Genomic DNA, 13783 nt, shown 5'->3' with positions numbered 1-13783 from the left:
GTATGAGAGAAGAGGAAGGCAGAAATGGGTAGAAAACAGAGAAGTCACAGAAAATAAAACCACTCAACCATCTGTGTAAAGACAACAATGGACGAACCCTTAATGGCAAAAACGCCAGTGCAGAACTCAACAAAAGACCCTGAGAATGAGAAAGGAGGCAGAGGAAACTAGGAGGAAAGAATTCTTTAGGCCTCTTGACAAATATGTCAATCATCTTACCCTAACTGACACACACACACACACACACACACACACACACACACACACACACACACACACACACACACACACACACACACACACACACACACACACACACACACACACACACACACACACACCGTTACTGCTGAAGTGAAATTTAATTGTTTTTCAGTCTAGTTCAGGGAGATCAACACCCGCCAACCTTCACCACCGCTGAGAGAGAAAGGGAGCAACTGGAGGTCTTTTATTAGATATGATGGCACATTTCACAGCTCCATGACTTACAGAAACCCAATCCCGCGATTAGTCAGCGCTTTGACGTTATCTTAAGTTTCTTGTCAGAATTAATTTAGTGTGGGTGGGCTGCTGTGGGGCCGTCTGTCTGTCGTGCTCCGCTCCCCTCCGTTTGCCTACAGGAGGTGGGGGATGGAGACAACGGGGGCAGGAAGATCCCTTTCAAATAAGCCCCAGCTCCAGTCAGTGCCAAACCAGCCGCCTGAGAACTAAATATCTCCCCCATCAAAGGAGCCTATTCTGTAAGGGGAAAAGGAGTGAATGAGCTTGAATGAACAGGCTGAAAACGAATCCCGTCTTGGCCCAGTCTGTTGCCCACTTAGTGTTTTCAGCCGTCATCCCCCAAGACACACAGCCTACCCATGATACCGGAGAACTGATATAGGTGATATACTAACTTAACACACGTGTCACACAGAGCTTAACACAAAATCAACGACATACATTGAGGACTAGTATTTTTGTTCACTGAAAAGGAACGTTGCACGATATTCTACTGTGGCACGTTTTCAGTTTCTTTGGTATGCACACGCATTGAAAATCACACACACACCAAGAATTAAATGTAAAAGTATTGATACTCTACCCTGATCAAGATTGGCAAGCGATTAGTGAGAGTCATTTGCCTTGCCCGTGTGAAACTAGAGGCCTGTCTGGAGTCTCAGTGCTTGTGCTGACACTTCATTAGAGGTCTTTTCCTGGTGGCCTGCTCCATCCGGCAACACACACCCACCCCTTCACTGTCCCATCTGATGAAAACTAATGGATTACAGCATTTCAATTTGGGGGAGCCAGCTCTGTTGTCAGCCTATCTTACTCTCCTTCAATTAAACAGCAGCTCTTAGGCAAATCTCTGACATCTGAGAACTGGGAACAAGCCAGTCATTCTGACCCATTCAAGGGTGAAGGCAGCTCTGTTTCCTCTGCCTCCCAATTTTCCTTTCCTTTCCTCCACTTCCGCAATTTGTCTCAGACACTGATAAATCAATTAGGCAGCAGGTGAGTGAGCTTTGGATGTATGTGTAGGTGTGTATACGTCTGCAGCCCACCCAGGTTAAAGGCAAACGAGAGGCCTTGCGAGATTTTATTTGCCTGGATGCGTCCCGACAGAAAACGAGTAGTCTCGGAGGAAGTTGGCTGCAGTCTTGCAGAGATACTGACCAGTGGTCCCCCACGGCGAGAGGAGGATTGCCTTATTTTTAGCCCCATTCTCCATTATCTGGACGCTTTGTTCTCATAATGGTTATCCCTCTCCCATCTGCAGGAACACAAAATAACCCTTTAATGCTTAGAAAGCAGAAAAATGGCCCGGCCTTCTGTAATAAGCCTTGAATTACCTACCCAAGGGTTTTCGTTTCAAGATGTGGAATCTTCAATTATTATGTTCCCATTTAGAAGGAGGAAGGAAAGAAAAAGAGAAAAGGGGAGGGAGGCAGCGAGAGAGAGTGAAGAAGGGATGAGTCCCAGACACTAATGGTGCCAGAGTGAGGCTTTGTTCACTTGCTACATTTAGCCTGTCCTTCATCATCTGCCCTCAGCCTCACAACACTACAAACGATAAAAGACCTGAAATATAGATTTCTCTTATTTTTCTCTTCCCCGTGTCTCACTTTTTAACAATCTACTTGTACTCCCTAACTATACGGATCTGTAATAAATGACTGATACCTATATTTCACTCCTCAGTGCATAAAAGAAAAAAACAACCTGGGAATGCATTTCTGCCATATATGATGACCAGACTGCTCTTACTGTATAATTAAGAAGAATTTATAAAACAAACCTGAATTTTTGGAGAAGATATAAACTTTGAAAGGTGTCCCTTAATAGAATGATCCCCTCAATAATGAACAGAGACAGAATTAAAATGTTAGAAACTATATCATTTAATTTGACAAAGACATCGCATCCAGTAGTCACAAACCACATTTACATGTGTTATTAGAGTATCTAATTAAAACTGAATCAGAAAGCAAGTTACAATACAGTGGTGCATCTTGGTCAGATTTAATTCCCGACTACAAAGTAATAAGACAATCATTATCAGCTCTCGTTTTTTTCCTGTTCTGTTGTGTGAATTATTTACTTTAGTTTCACAGTTGTAATCAGAGTGTGGATTTAATTGCTGTATTTAAGATTCGAGAACACGCAGCCACACTGATAATCTGTCATTTAACTCCTCCACACGGCTGCCACTGTTTACCAATCTTGCAACAGATGCTGCGTTATACATCTGTGTATATAACCACAAAATCTGATTTTGTTGCAACCAGCTAAAACATACACACAGACAAGCACAGACACAAACACGCACACAACTGTGATCTTTTAATGGGAGGTATTTTAGAGGCAGAGATTTCTGCATTAGCACGCAGCCACTGAATCCTTTTACCATCCCCCCCTTCAAGTATTAAACGGTGTAAAATGTCTAGTAAAAATATGAAACAGACAGGTTAGAGTGTAATAAGATGAAGAAAAAAACGCCATCACAGGAAACACTGTCATAAACCATGTGATGTTGAGTTGTGCCCATAACCAGTTTGAGTCTCCACTACTGCTTTCTTATCTGTGCAGCCAACATGCATGCAATCAGAAAAAAAACAATCCCACCTTAAGTATAAGGCAGTCATTAATAACTGAACATTAGAGATTTGAGAGATCAACTTCTGCATATAATCCTATGAAAAGTAAGTACACCTTATAGTTCAGTAGCTTATAAAACCAACTTGAGCAGCGTTAACGTCAAGTAATCCTTTTGTGTCATTTTCAGTCATTAGGCCTGCATTCCTTTACAGCGTTGCTTTTGTTCATAACAGTGTTCGAGTCAGGTTGAGGTCTGGGCTTGGGCCATTGCAACACGTTGATTCTTCTGTTTTTCAGCCATTCTGTAGTAGACTTGCTGGTGTGCTTGTGACCATTGTCCTGCTACATGACCCAATTTGGGCCAAGCCTTAGCTGTCAGACAGATGGCCTCAAATGTGACTCAATAATATTTTGGTATACAGGGAAATTCACTGATGACTCAATGACTGCAAGGTGCCCAGACATGACTACAAAACAAACCAGTTGGTATGTTGTGTTTGTACTGACATGCTCTGTTGGTGTTTTTTTCCAAACGTGGCACTGTGTTATATCAAAGGCCATTGCTCCAGAAGTCTAGCAGTTTGTTCAGATGCAACTTTGCAACCTAAGGTGTGCTAGCATGTTCTCTTTAGAGAGAAGAGTCTTTCTCTTGGTGATCTTTCCAAACGAGCCATGCTTGTTAGGTCTTTTTTTTTTTTTTTTTTTTAAATTGTAGTATCATGGACTTTAACATTAAACATGCTAACTGAGGACTGTAGAGTCTGAGATATAGCTTCTTCTGAGCATTGCATCATCTGAACACGGCAATTTGCGGGGACACTAAGTTCTGGGAAGACTTTGGCATTGTTTTAATACACACCTTACAAGACCTCAGCTTTTATAAAATTATCGAACACCCTTAACTAGAGGCACCTGCCGCTACTTACTTAATTCATACTGTTTTAGCATTTTGTCACAGAACTGTATAGAGCCTTGTGAAAACGTTGTTTTTCACATGAATATATGTGAAAAACATCCAATATCTGAAGTACTGTTATCAATCAAAACTTCACAAAAAATACTTTACTGCGGTGCTTTTTTTATTGTAATACTAATCTGACCACTATATAGCACTGGGTTTCCTGCACTTCACCTGCCATCCACAGAAAGAAAAGGAACGCTTCACAGAAAATAATCCATCACAAATAAACCAACTTAAAATGTCACTGTTATTATTATCTGGGGTGACAAAAAGGGGTGTAAAGTGTCTGGGTGATGTGAAATTCACAACATATGTTTGCGGCGATAAAGATCAGGAAACTATATCAAGTCGAGCCCTCTGCGACTCTGACTCACCTGTTGGCATTGAGATTGAGCTTCTCCTCTGTGTCTTTCATAAGCTGTTCAAAGTCCAGATCACTGGAAACACCTGGAACCAGCAGCTCCACAAAGGCATGATCTTCAGCAAAGTCCTCTGGCCACTCCATAGTGCTCTGTGAGATAGGGAAAGCGTTCTTTATCACCACATCATATGTTTACCAGTGTACACACCCCACTTTCTTTCTGTCCCTTTTCTCTTTCTATTCCTCTGCCTTCTTCTCCGGTCTTTCAGCAACCTGGCCTTTACCCGGCATCATACTCACTCGGAGAATAATTTTAATAAATAGATAAATAAATAAAATTTTAAAAGACTAACAAAAGGGCCTATAGGGAGTCGACAAAACATTCAGACTATGATTCTGCTTGATAAACTGTCCCATAGGACAGGTTATGTAAAAAAAGAAAAAGATCTGCACCAGGTTATAAAACAAAATAAGGCACAAGGCTTCACTGGTGTCAGGATTGAATCAGCAGTGTAGATTGACATCAATCAACCGCATGATCTAGAGTGTTGTATCAATGCAGATGTTCGAGAAGCGGCGCACACATTCTGTACACCCAGCGCAGACTTTCATGTGATCTAATTTGAAATTTCCTCAAACAGAAGTCTTATTAAGAGGCTCAAATCAATTTCACCTGAAACACCTGAAACAAGGGGAAGTCTGTTATCAACAAGAAACAGCCCCCCCTCCCTTTTTTCTCAGAAAAATCATTTGCAGTTGGAGGGCTCCTGATCAAAATGCATTGCCTGAGCCTCTAACCATTTCCACCTACTGACACTACAGTAAGTTAGCAGAGGAAAAAAAGAACAAATAAATAAACAATGAGGTGAGATGCTCTTCAGTCAAGGCTTTAAATAAACAACTCATCTCCTATGGTCTCTCCTAGAACTGCGGTGCCACCCTCCCACCCCCCACCTCCACCCTGTGGTGCTTAATGCTCATGCTAACAGCCAATCCCACGGTAGTGCCGCACTGCTGGGTCTCATATCAACATTGTCATCAGCACGAGTCAAGTGGAAGGTAATGGAGAGTGTCTGTGTCAATTTGGCTTTCTCACACTCCGCCTCTCGCCCCGTCCTCGTCATCTGCTCTGATTTTAATAATCCCTGTCAAACTCCAAACAGCTCCCTGCACTCCGCTCTGCGTCTTCGCTGCTGCGTACAGTCTATGCCACTCTCCCTGACAGAGTAGACAGGAAGCTCAACATTCATTTAGCCTGCACAAAGGGAGGCCTGTCCAGCTGGACAAATATTATTTTCCTCTGCTGACAGCCTCACCAGTTAAGCTTGTCCTTTATTATTTCTCCCTCTCTTCTTCTCTCTTACTGCTTCCCCTCATCATCACGCTCCCTCTGCGCCACTGACTGAGAGGGGGGTCTATGCCCAGTCACTGCTAAAAGAGAAAAGGATTTTCAATCCACGGATTAGGAATTCAACATTGTAATTATATAGACTGAGCAAGATAGTGTGTGTATGTGAGTGAATTTGAATAGTTTCTTTGTGTGTTTGCGCTTTCTACACTACCGTGCTTCCTTTCAGGTGCTAAAAGGATAGACAGACAGATGGACAGAGGGTCTGAATGTCCTCACTTTATGTCTGCTGGGTGTCTACCTCCTGTTCTGCCATAATATCATCTGTTATCTTAAGCGTGAGTGTGTACATGTAGGTGTGTGTGTGTGTGTTAGGATTCACCAGGCATCACACAGGGCCTCATTAGTACTATACTTTAAATCATCCAGTCTCCATTGTCTTGTCATTAGCTCTTTAGAAAGCAGATGTTGGAGGAGCCCCTGTGTGTTTCACAGCATTGCAACAGGGACAACAGGGCCAAGCAATGAAATGCTGCCTGCTCGAGACATCAAATCCACAGCTATTAGACCAGGATAGGAAACGCACTCTCCCTCTCTCTCTCTCTCTCTCTCTCACACACACATCACTGTCCAATCTCTCTTGTTGCTGCTTGTCTAACCCAGCTAGGCTAACACACAGGCCCATTTACAGTAATGAGTTTGTCCTGAAATATTTAGCAGCGTATCCCCAGGCTGACGCTTTAAAACCACTTAGAGCATGTCAAGTTAAAGTCAACATTATTTTAAAGAGGGTACCTAACAGTCTGCTTTAAAGGAAACATAATAAATTAAACAGGTGCATAATCTAAGATCACAATGGTGCTGAGAACTATCTCATTAATACCCAGAGGAGGCCACTGCTTCACTGTTACAGTGCAACCAAGTGGCCCTCTACATTACTTGGATTTTGACTCATGATCTTGACTGGCTACTTTATCACTGGCTTTGTAAGAGGCACAACTCTTGTAAAAATGTATCGGTCACTTTTGTCTTTGCTTTGGGAAATATGTGGATATAATATCTTCCTAAAATATGCTGTGTTAAACCATCCAGATTTCAGAACGCAACAACTTTTTCCTCAACCTAAAAAATGCCTATGTGATTAGCCTACACAGAGGGAATGAATAATACATGACTTCCCAATCTCCTCGACAACCAAATATTACTTGTTTTTGTTGTTGTTTTGTTGAGTAGTTACCATCATTCAGCAGTATTAAAGTACCCTGAGCAATGAGTCAATTACAACCCTTTAAAAAAAAAAAAGACAATATTGTGACACTGGAGCAGATCATATATCTTAGCTTATTGCAAATGCCATGAGTTCAGCAAACTTAAATACTCCGATCCTAAAGATGCATTTAGTGCACATGCACAAAAAGACTGAATGTTGGAAAATGATTACTGTACAGAGGATAAAAATGAGACAAAAGTAAATAAATTAATATGATTTAAACTGGATGAATGCAAATGATTAAAACTGGTTGATATATGTTGCAGTAAAAAAAAAAAAACAAACATGGAAAATCATTTCCTTTGAGAGGTTAGTACTAGAAATTGCTTTTGCTTTTACACCACTTTTAACTCATAGATAAATGATCATTTATCAGAATTATTGTTGATTACGTTTTCCAATGTCAGTTTGTCAACTTGGGCTCCAATAAAACCTGGTTCTAACTGATAGAAGCTGGATCATCATGGTTTACTCCCTTAAACATACCCAGGGTCGCACATCTGTAAATCCCTAATAAACTGGGTCCCACCTCAGAAGCTGAGAGAAGTGTAATAAAAGATGAAACCCACTGGGCCAGCTTCCTCCTTTAAAAGGTCTGGAAGCGACTCAGAAAAGTGGCTGTCAGACTTAAGAAAAAAAGGCATGTAATGACAATCTTCAGATGGAGAAAATGAACTGAAAAAAATGATGATGATGATGATGATGATGATGATGATGATGATGATTATTACTATTACCTCCCCTAAAGAGGTTTTTTTTTTTTTTGGTAGCATTTGCAAGCCCAGGTCATTCTGTCTGTAAACACGGCAGTTTGAAAAGTTTTGTATGAATCCTGATTAAACTTTGTAGTGTTGTAGAGTTGAGTCATGTTAACAATCTATTAAAATTTGGCTTACATTCACCAAGGTCCTCAAGGTCAACTTAATGATTCACTGGTTGAAAATTGACAAAAAGCCTTATAACTTATATAAGGCTTTATATAAATTATAATCCTTACAAGTGTTGTGTGTATCGTAAATCTATAGAAATTACAACATAAAGATTTAAAATATCACGTTATATTTGACTGCTGACCTCTCCTTCAAGGTCAATAGACTGATCTGAAGGTAAACATTATATTGCTATACAGAGCTATTTAAAATGGTTTCTTAGTGCCATTGATTGAATTGACAACATAATATAAAAAAAAAAAAAATTAGGGAATGATATACGGGGATTCTAAATATCAAGTTACTTTGGACCTCTGACCTCTTCTTCAACATCAAATAAGGTCAAACTTTCAATGTCTTTTATCTCTATAATCATGCTTAAAATTCTGCTCTCTTTGTGGGTATTGGCAGCATTTAGGAAATGATACTGAATATCACATTATAGTTTGCATTCAATATCATGTCACATTTGACCTCTGATAATAATAATAATAATAATAACAACAATAATGATAATAACTGCTGTTCTGGATCCCAACAAAAACACTATTCAGTGCATTATAAATCATATAAAGCATATTTTATTCCCAGTAGAAAACAGGAAATAACACGTGTTTAAACTGGTCTAATGTACAATTTACAAGTTAATTTTGAATTAGATGGCAAAAATCTCTTTAAAAAAAAAAAAGTTGGGATGGGGGCAACAAAAGGCTACCAAAGTAAATGATATTAAAAGGAAAAAAGAAAATTTGCAACCAGCTTGGTTAACTGGTGACAGTTCAGTAACATGAATGGGTATAAAATGAACATCGGAGAGAAGCAGTGTCTCTCAGAAGATGAGCAGAAATTCACCAATCTGCAAAGAACTCTGTGTACAAATTGTGAAGTTTTAGAGAACTGTTCCTCGGATGCCACTTTAGCTCAGTGGGTGAGCAGGTGACCACATGCCAACTCACTGGAGTGCTGGGCACAGGTCCAAGTTTGAGTCCAACCTGTGCACCGTGTCCTAACCCTCTCTCTCTCTCTACTTTCCTGTTTATCTTCACTACTCCACAACCCAATACTTTTTTTAATGCCCAAAAAAGAACAATGTTAACTGCAAAGGTATGTCTGCTGTTATGAGGTGCATTAGTACCTATAGAATTGGCAGCTTACACATCTAGAAAGGCACCATTAATTCTGAAAGGTAAATACACATTTTAGACCAACATATGTCCCAAACCCTAACCCCAAGAAAACCACATACTGCAGATATGACATCAACAACATGACTTCATAATAGAAGAATCTGGGTGCCGAACTGCCTGCGGACCAGGCCTTTCAGCAACTGAAAACATTTGGCATATAATGAAATAAAAAAAATACAAGAAAGAAGACTGTTGAGCCAGAATTCTCTGTCAGATAAGAATGGGACAACATTCCGCTCCCAAAAGTCCAGCATCTCTCATCATTTCCCAAACATTTATGGACTGTTGTTAAAAGAAGAGGGGATGCTACACATGAACATGACCATGTACCAAATTTGTCTGAAATGTGTTGATGTCATCAAATTCAAACTGACCTTTTCGTTCTTCTTTAAATGATACATTTCTCAGTTTCACATTTGATATGTTTTCTATGCTCTTTCATAAAACAAAAATGTGGGTTTATGTGATTTACAAATCTTTCCATTCTGTTTTTTATTGACATTTCACACAGTTTTCCGATTGTTTAGTTTGGGTTTGTAAATGTTACAAGACTCATTTCCAGGATTCAACAGATAAAAGAGTTGAGCTGGTTACTGTCACTTGCTCTTTATGGGGGGTGTTTGGCCAAGCACTGACACATTCTGACCTTCCAGATCAGACTTTTTTTTTTTTTTACATCCTAATAATTTCATCCATACAACAAAAGAAAAGGAGAAACACCGCCTATCATATCTATAAAACCTCATCTAAAAGCAAAATAAGCACCTGTAACCAGTTATCACACTAAAACCAAACTGTGCCAAGACATTTATCAATTAATGATTCTTCCCCTCGCTATTAATGATAATTTTATGATTACAAAGCAAAGACTTAGCCATATTGTTGTTTTGACAATGAAAGAAAACCACAAAGAATACAGACAGGCCCTGCTGAGACTCTTGACTTTTACCTGCTTGTCGTAGTTCCTGCCATACAGCCACACACAGACCTCTAAGCTCACAGCATGCAAGGAAGTGGTACTGCGTTTGCTTATTTTGACAGTTCATCTGTATCTTTAAAAAGCCGTCTCGTGTGTCGTATAAAACAAAAGAAACCCGAATGAAGCCACTCGACTTACTCAGCGTTGCATGTTATGCGTACCTTACGAAAGCTCTTACTTAATCCATCCGGTGTTAATCCATTACCGGCGGGGAAAATGTGACCGACATCATTTGTAGTCACTTCATGCTGATATCTGTCTGCGACAACTATTTGTAGCTAATAACAAAAACCGAGACAATTCAACAGCCAATAAAAATATAATATTGCATTACTATGACAGGATATCCACCGCTGTCACCAAATGTTGCACTAAGCATTTTATGTACACCGTTTCCCGGGCAGCCGATATGGCAGAAGTCGCATGTCACTTTTATTGGTTATCTATCGATAAAATATCCCCGTTACTCAACCACTGCTGCACAACATCTAGTTATTTTTTGGTGATTTCCGGGGACTGAAAGCGTCCGTGACAACAACCCGGAAGTAGCTCTATGAAAACTTCCGCTCGGTGGAAAATTCCAACTGAGGAATCAAATGGTAGGCAAACGCTTTCGCCTTCGGGAATTAATAGCATAATTTTTACATATCAAAGATGATATTTTATTTAAAACATATATTTAATATATTCTGACGTCTTTTTTAAATCAAGTATATAGCCGTTTGTTATTGAGAATGCATGTTAAAAATGTTAAGATATGAGAGATCCCCCCCTGTCTTTCCAAAACAATTGGATTCCATAAAGCTGCTCAAACTTGCAATTTGGGTGGTGTACTCGCGTGTAATTTTTCTCATTAAACTTATCGTTTGGCCGTTATTTTGAACATTTATCCACACTAAAGAGCGAATGCGCCATGGATTTTTGTTTGGGACGGTTAATGTAGCTTCGGATAAAGTAGCCACACACTGGTCGAAGTTTATTCACGTTGTTGGATGTTTTTGTCAGTGACAAGAGTTTGGCGCGCCCGGGTGTAATTGGAAGTTACCACTGGTGGTATGACCGAGGTACTTGATCAGCTGTGCCATTAAAACAGTTGACATTGCTTATTGAATAGAAAAGAACCAATATTTTTTTCTTGTTAGTTAGTCTACTCTGACGCTGCAAAGCAAATGATATGCCAGCAAGCCTTAGTTAATTATCAACTAAATAAAATTTTGTCACGATCTGTGTAAGTATTGACTTTGTTTGATGAATTTTGTAAACGCTAATATCCTTGATGTGCAGTTTGAACAGTACATTGTTCTTCCTGATGTACCAAGAGTGAAAGCTTATCGTGAAAACGATCTAAGTCATCTAGTCAAACAAGAACTGCAACATTAGATTGGCCAATGAATGATGCGATCTATCTTAACTTATTGTCTCCTACAGTTTAACGAAGTACTTCATTTTGGCTCTTCTTCAATTTCTTCGCGAAGATGGAGACCTGCACACACGTCTTCCAGATTTCTGGGATCAAAATCCGCGATGAGAAGAGAGTTCTGATCCAGGGAATTCAGCAGCTGGGTGGGAAATACATTGGTGGCTCAGTGAGTAAGATTGAGATCCCTCAGTAGATTTTAGGGAAATGCCACGTGCACTTGTGCCCAAGCTGAAGGGTTGCAGCTTGTGAATGATTTCATTTTTCTTCCTGATGCTTTTAGTCTTTATTCAGTCTATGCGATGTAAGAAAACATAATAGTTAGAGACTAATCATAAACTAAAGTAATGATGACAGTGTTTAGACACCAATCAAAAAGGAAATGCACTTGTTCCTAAAGTAGCTGACTGAATGAATTACTTGCTGTGCTTGCTGTCAATCATTAATTAGTTCTGTGGAAGTCTGTGTTCTGTGTCTTTATCTTGACAGTCCAAGTAAAGTTTTCAATTGTATTTTTATATTTATATATTGCTTTGATTATCCCTCTACACAAATGAGAACAAAACTATTAGTGTATATGTAGAATTTCAATTCAAGTGTTGTTAAACAGCAAGGATCTTTTTTAATACAGCTTTTCCAAGCGTCCTAGTTTTATTTTGGATCTTATTTCACACACAGAACCAAAATTATTGCACAAAACCCCAAAACTATCAGGGTTAAAATTATTAGACCTTTGTGCAGGTCAGTCAATAGCGCTAACTTTGACCTTTGGTTTGCGTCGTCGTTGTGTTGAAAGACGAAGCAGCAAACCAGACCCAGTTCTGCTGCTGACTGCTTAAGGTTTTCTTTCAAAATCTTCATATCCTTTTTTTCATGATTCCTTTCATGGAGATGAGATTCCCACTTCAGGACGCACTGAAGCACACAGCATAATACTCCCACCACCGTGTTTCACTTTGGGGATAGTGTTCTTTGGGTTGTATGTCTCACCCTTCTTTCTCCAAGGATAAGCAGGGTCTCTCTGGCCAAAGAGCCCTGGTTTTGTCTCATCTGACCAAAAGATGTGCTTTCAGCATGTGCAGTCTTTCTGCAAAAGTGGAGTTTTTCCTTAATCTGCAACCTCGCAGTCCATTCTTGTGCAGGTGTCTAATGATTGCCTTCTTTGAGTATACAATTTACAACTTGGCTAAGTCATTCACTAGTCTCTTGGAAGTTGTTCTGGGGTCTTTAGAAACATGGAAACACTGTGATAACTTTGTATCCATCTCCTACTTTGTGCATCAACAATTCTTTTTCTCAAGTCTAAACTGTTTTCTTTCTGTTTTTGTCATGAAGCTCAAACTCTTGCTGAAGTTTTTATACTGTGTGTAAGTTGGAAGGTAGCTCTCGGTTTTCACATGATTTTACAAATTTTGAGCAAAGCTAGTGTAGAAATGCTGTCAAAGAAGCACTAGGGAAATTTCAGACAAAAACTATAAATGTCAAAGGGGAGCTGATTACTTTGCCCTGATTTGCAGCTAAATCAGATGGTACAGCCTAGCATCCTCATCTATTAACTTACATGATAAATGTGAATAAATGAACTGGGGATCCACCTAAAAGTGGAACACTGTTAGTTGCACTGAACATCTGTTGTTGATTTCAAACTGCAACTGTTGCGTTATTGACAAGCTCCACTTACAAAACTGTCTTGTGATGATTACATATAACCACCTTAAACTGCCTTCTTATAGGTATATCAGCACGCTTGCACCCATCTCATAATCCCTCAGGTGTTGTCCAGCGAGAAGTTTTTGGCAGCTTGTGCTGCAGGTGAGTCATGATGGCTGTGAATTTCATGTCAGTGGATCTTTGTTTTCGTTGCTATTTTAGCCTACATACATTTAACGTAGCCATAAAATGCTTCATTGTTTCTTAAGTTTTTTAAGTCCTAGAGGTAACATAACACATTTTATTGAATTTCTTCCCTCTTGCTGCTCGTCTCTTGCTAGGAAAGTGGGTTGTAACTCCCGACTACGTGCTGGACAGTGTTAAGAATGGCTCCTGGCTCGCAGAGGAAATCTATGAGGTGGCCATTTCCACAGGTTCCTCCGCTGCCTTCTACCCTGTCAAACAGTGGAGAGAGAAAGTGGCCAGTGGGAGACTGAAAGGGGCCTTTCAGGGCTGGAGGGTGCTCCTTATGGTCCAAGGGTCCACACGCAGAGCAATGTTCAAACGGTTACAAACCCTTGTTCTCTTTTAACCCATGTT

General features: G+C 39.8%; 2 protein-coding genes across 8 annotated transcripts in view; one reads left to right on the top strand and one right to left on the bottom strand.

Annotated features, from left to right (window-relative positions):
• The window catches only part of kiaa0825 (KIAA0825 ortholog), a 132700-nt gene that overhangs the window by 115473 nt on the left and 3444 nt on the right, over nucleotides 1–13783 (bottom strand). For 2 of the 5 annotated variants that reach the window (XM_004544383.3, XM_076890787.1), the window contains exons 1-2: nucleotides 10278–10642; nucleotides 4417–4553 (exon numbers count right to left, since the gene is read on the bottom strand). In XM_004544383.3, coding sequence (XP_004544440.1) covers nucleotides 4417–4547 — 131 coding nt within the window. In that variant the 5' untranslated portion in view covers nucleotides 4548–4553; nucleotides 10278–10642. The other 3 variants (XM_076890788.1, XM_076890786.1, XM_024804489.2) reach the window with 3 other exon arrangements.
• slf1 (SMC5/6 complex localization factor 1) overlaps nucleotides 10652–13783 on the top strand; it is a 35196-nt gene continuing 32064 nt past the window's right edge. Inside the window, exons 1-4 of one of the 3 annotated variants that reach the window (XM_004544387.4) lie at nucleotides 10652–10715; nucleotides 11545–11702; nucleotides 13267–13345; nucleotides 13525–13750. In XM_004544387.4, the coding sequence (XP_004544444.3) occupies nucleotides 11592–11702; nucleotides 13267–13345; nucleotides 13525–13750 (416 nt within the window). In that variant the 5' untranslated portion in view covers nucleotides 10652–10715; nucleotides 11545–11591. The other 2 variants (XM_004544385.4, XM_004544386.4) reach the window with 2 other exon arrangements.

This window comes from Maylandia zebra, linkage group LG12, assembly GCF_041146795.1.
Source record: "Maylandia zebra isolate NMK-2024a linkage group LG12, Mzebra_GT3a, whole genome shotgun sequence".
In the NCBI taxonomy this organism is placed as follows: domain Eukaryota; kingdom Metazoa; phylum Chordata; class Actinopteri; order Cichliformes; family Cichlidae; genus Maylandia; species Maylandia zebra.
This window is presented reverse-complemented; position numbering and strand designations above follow the sequence as displayed.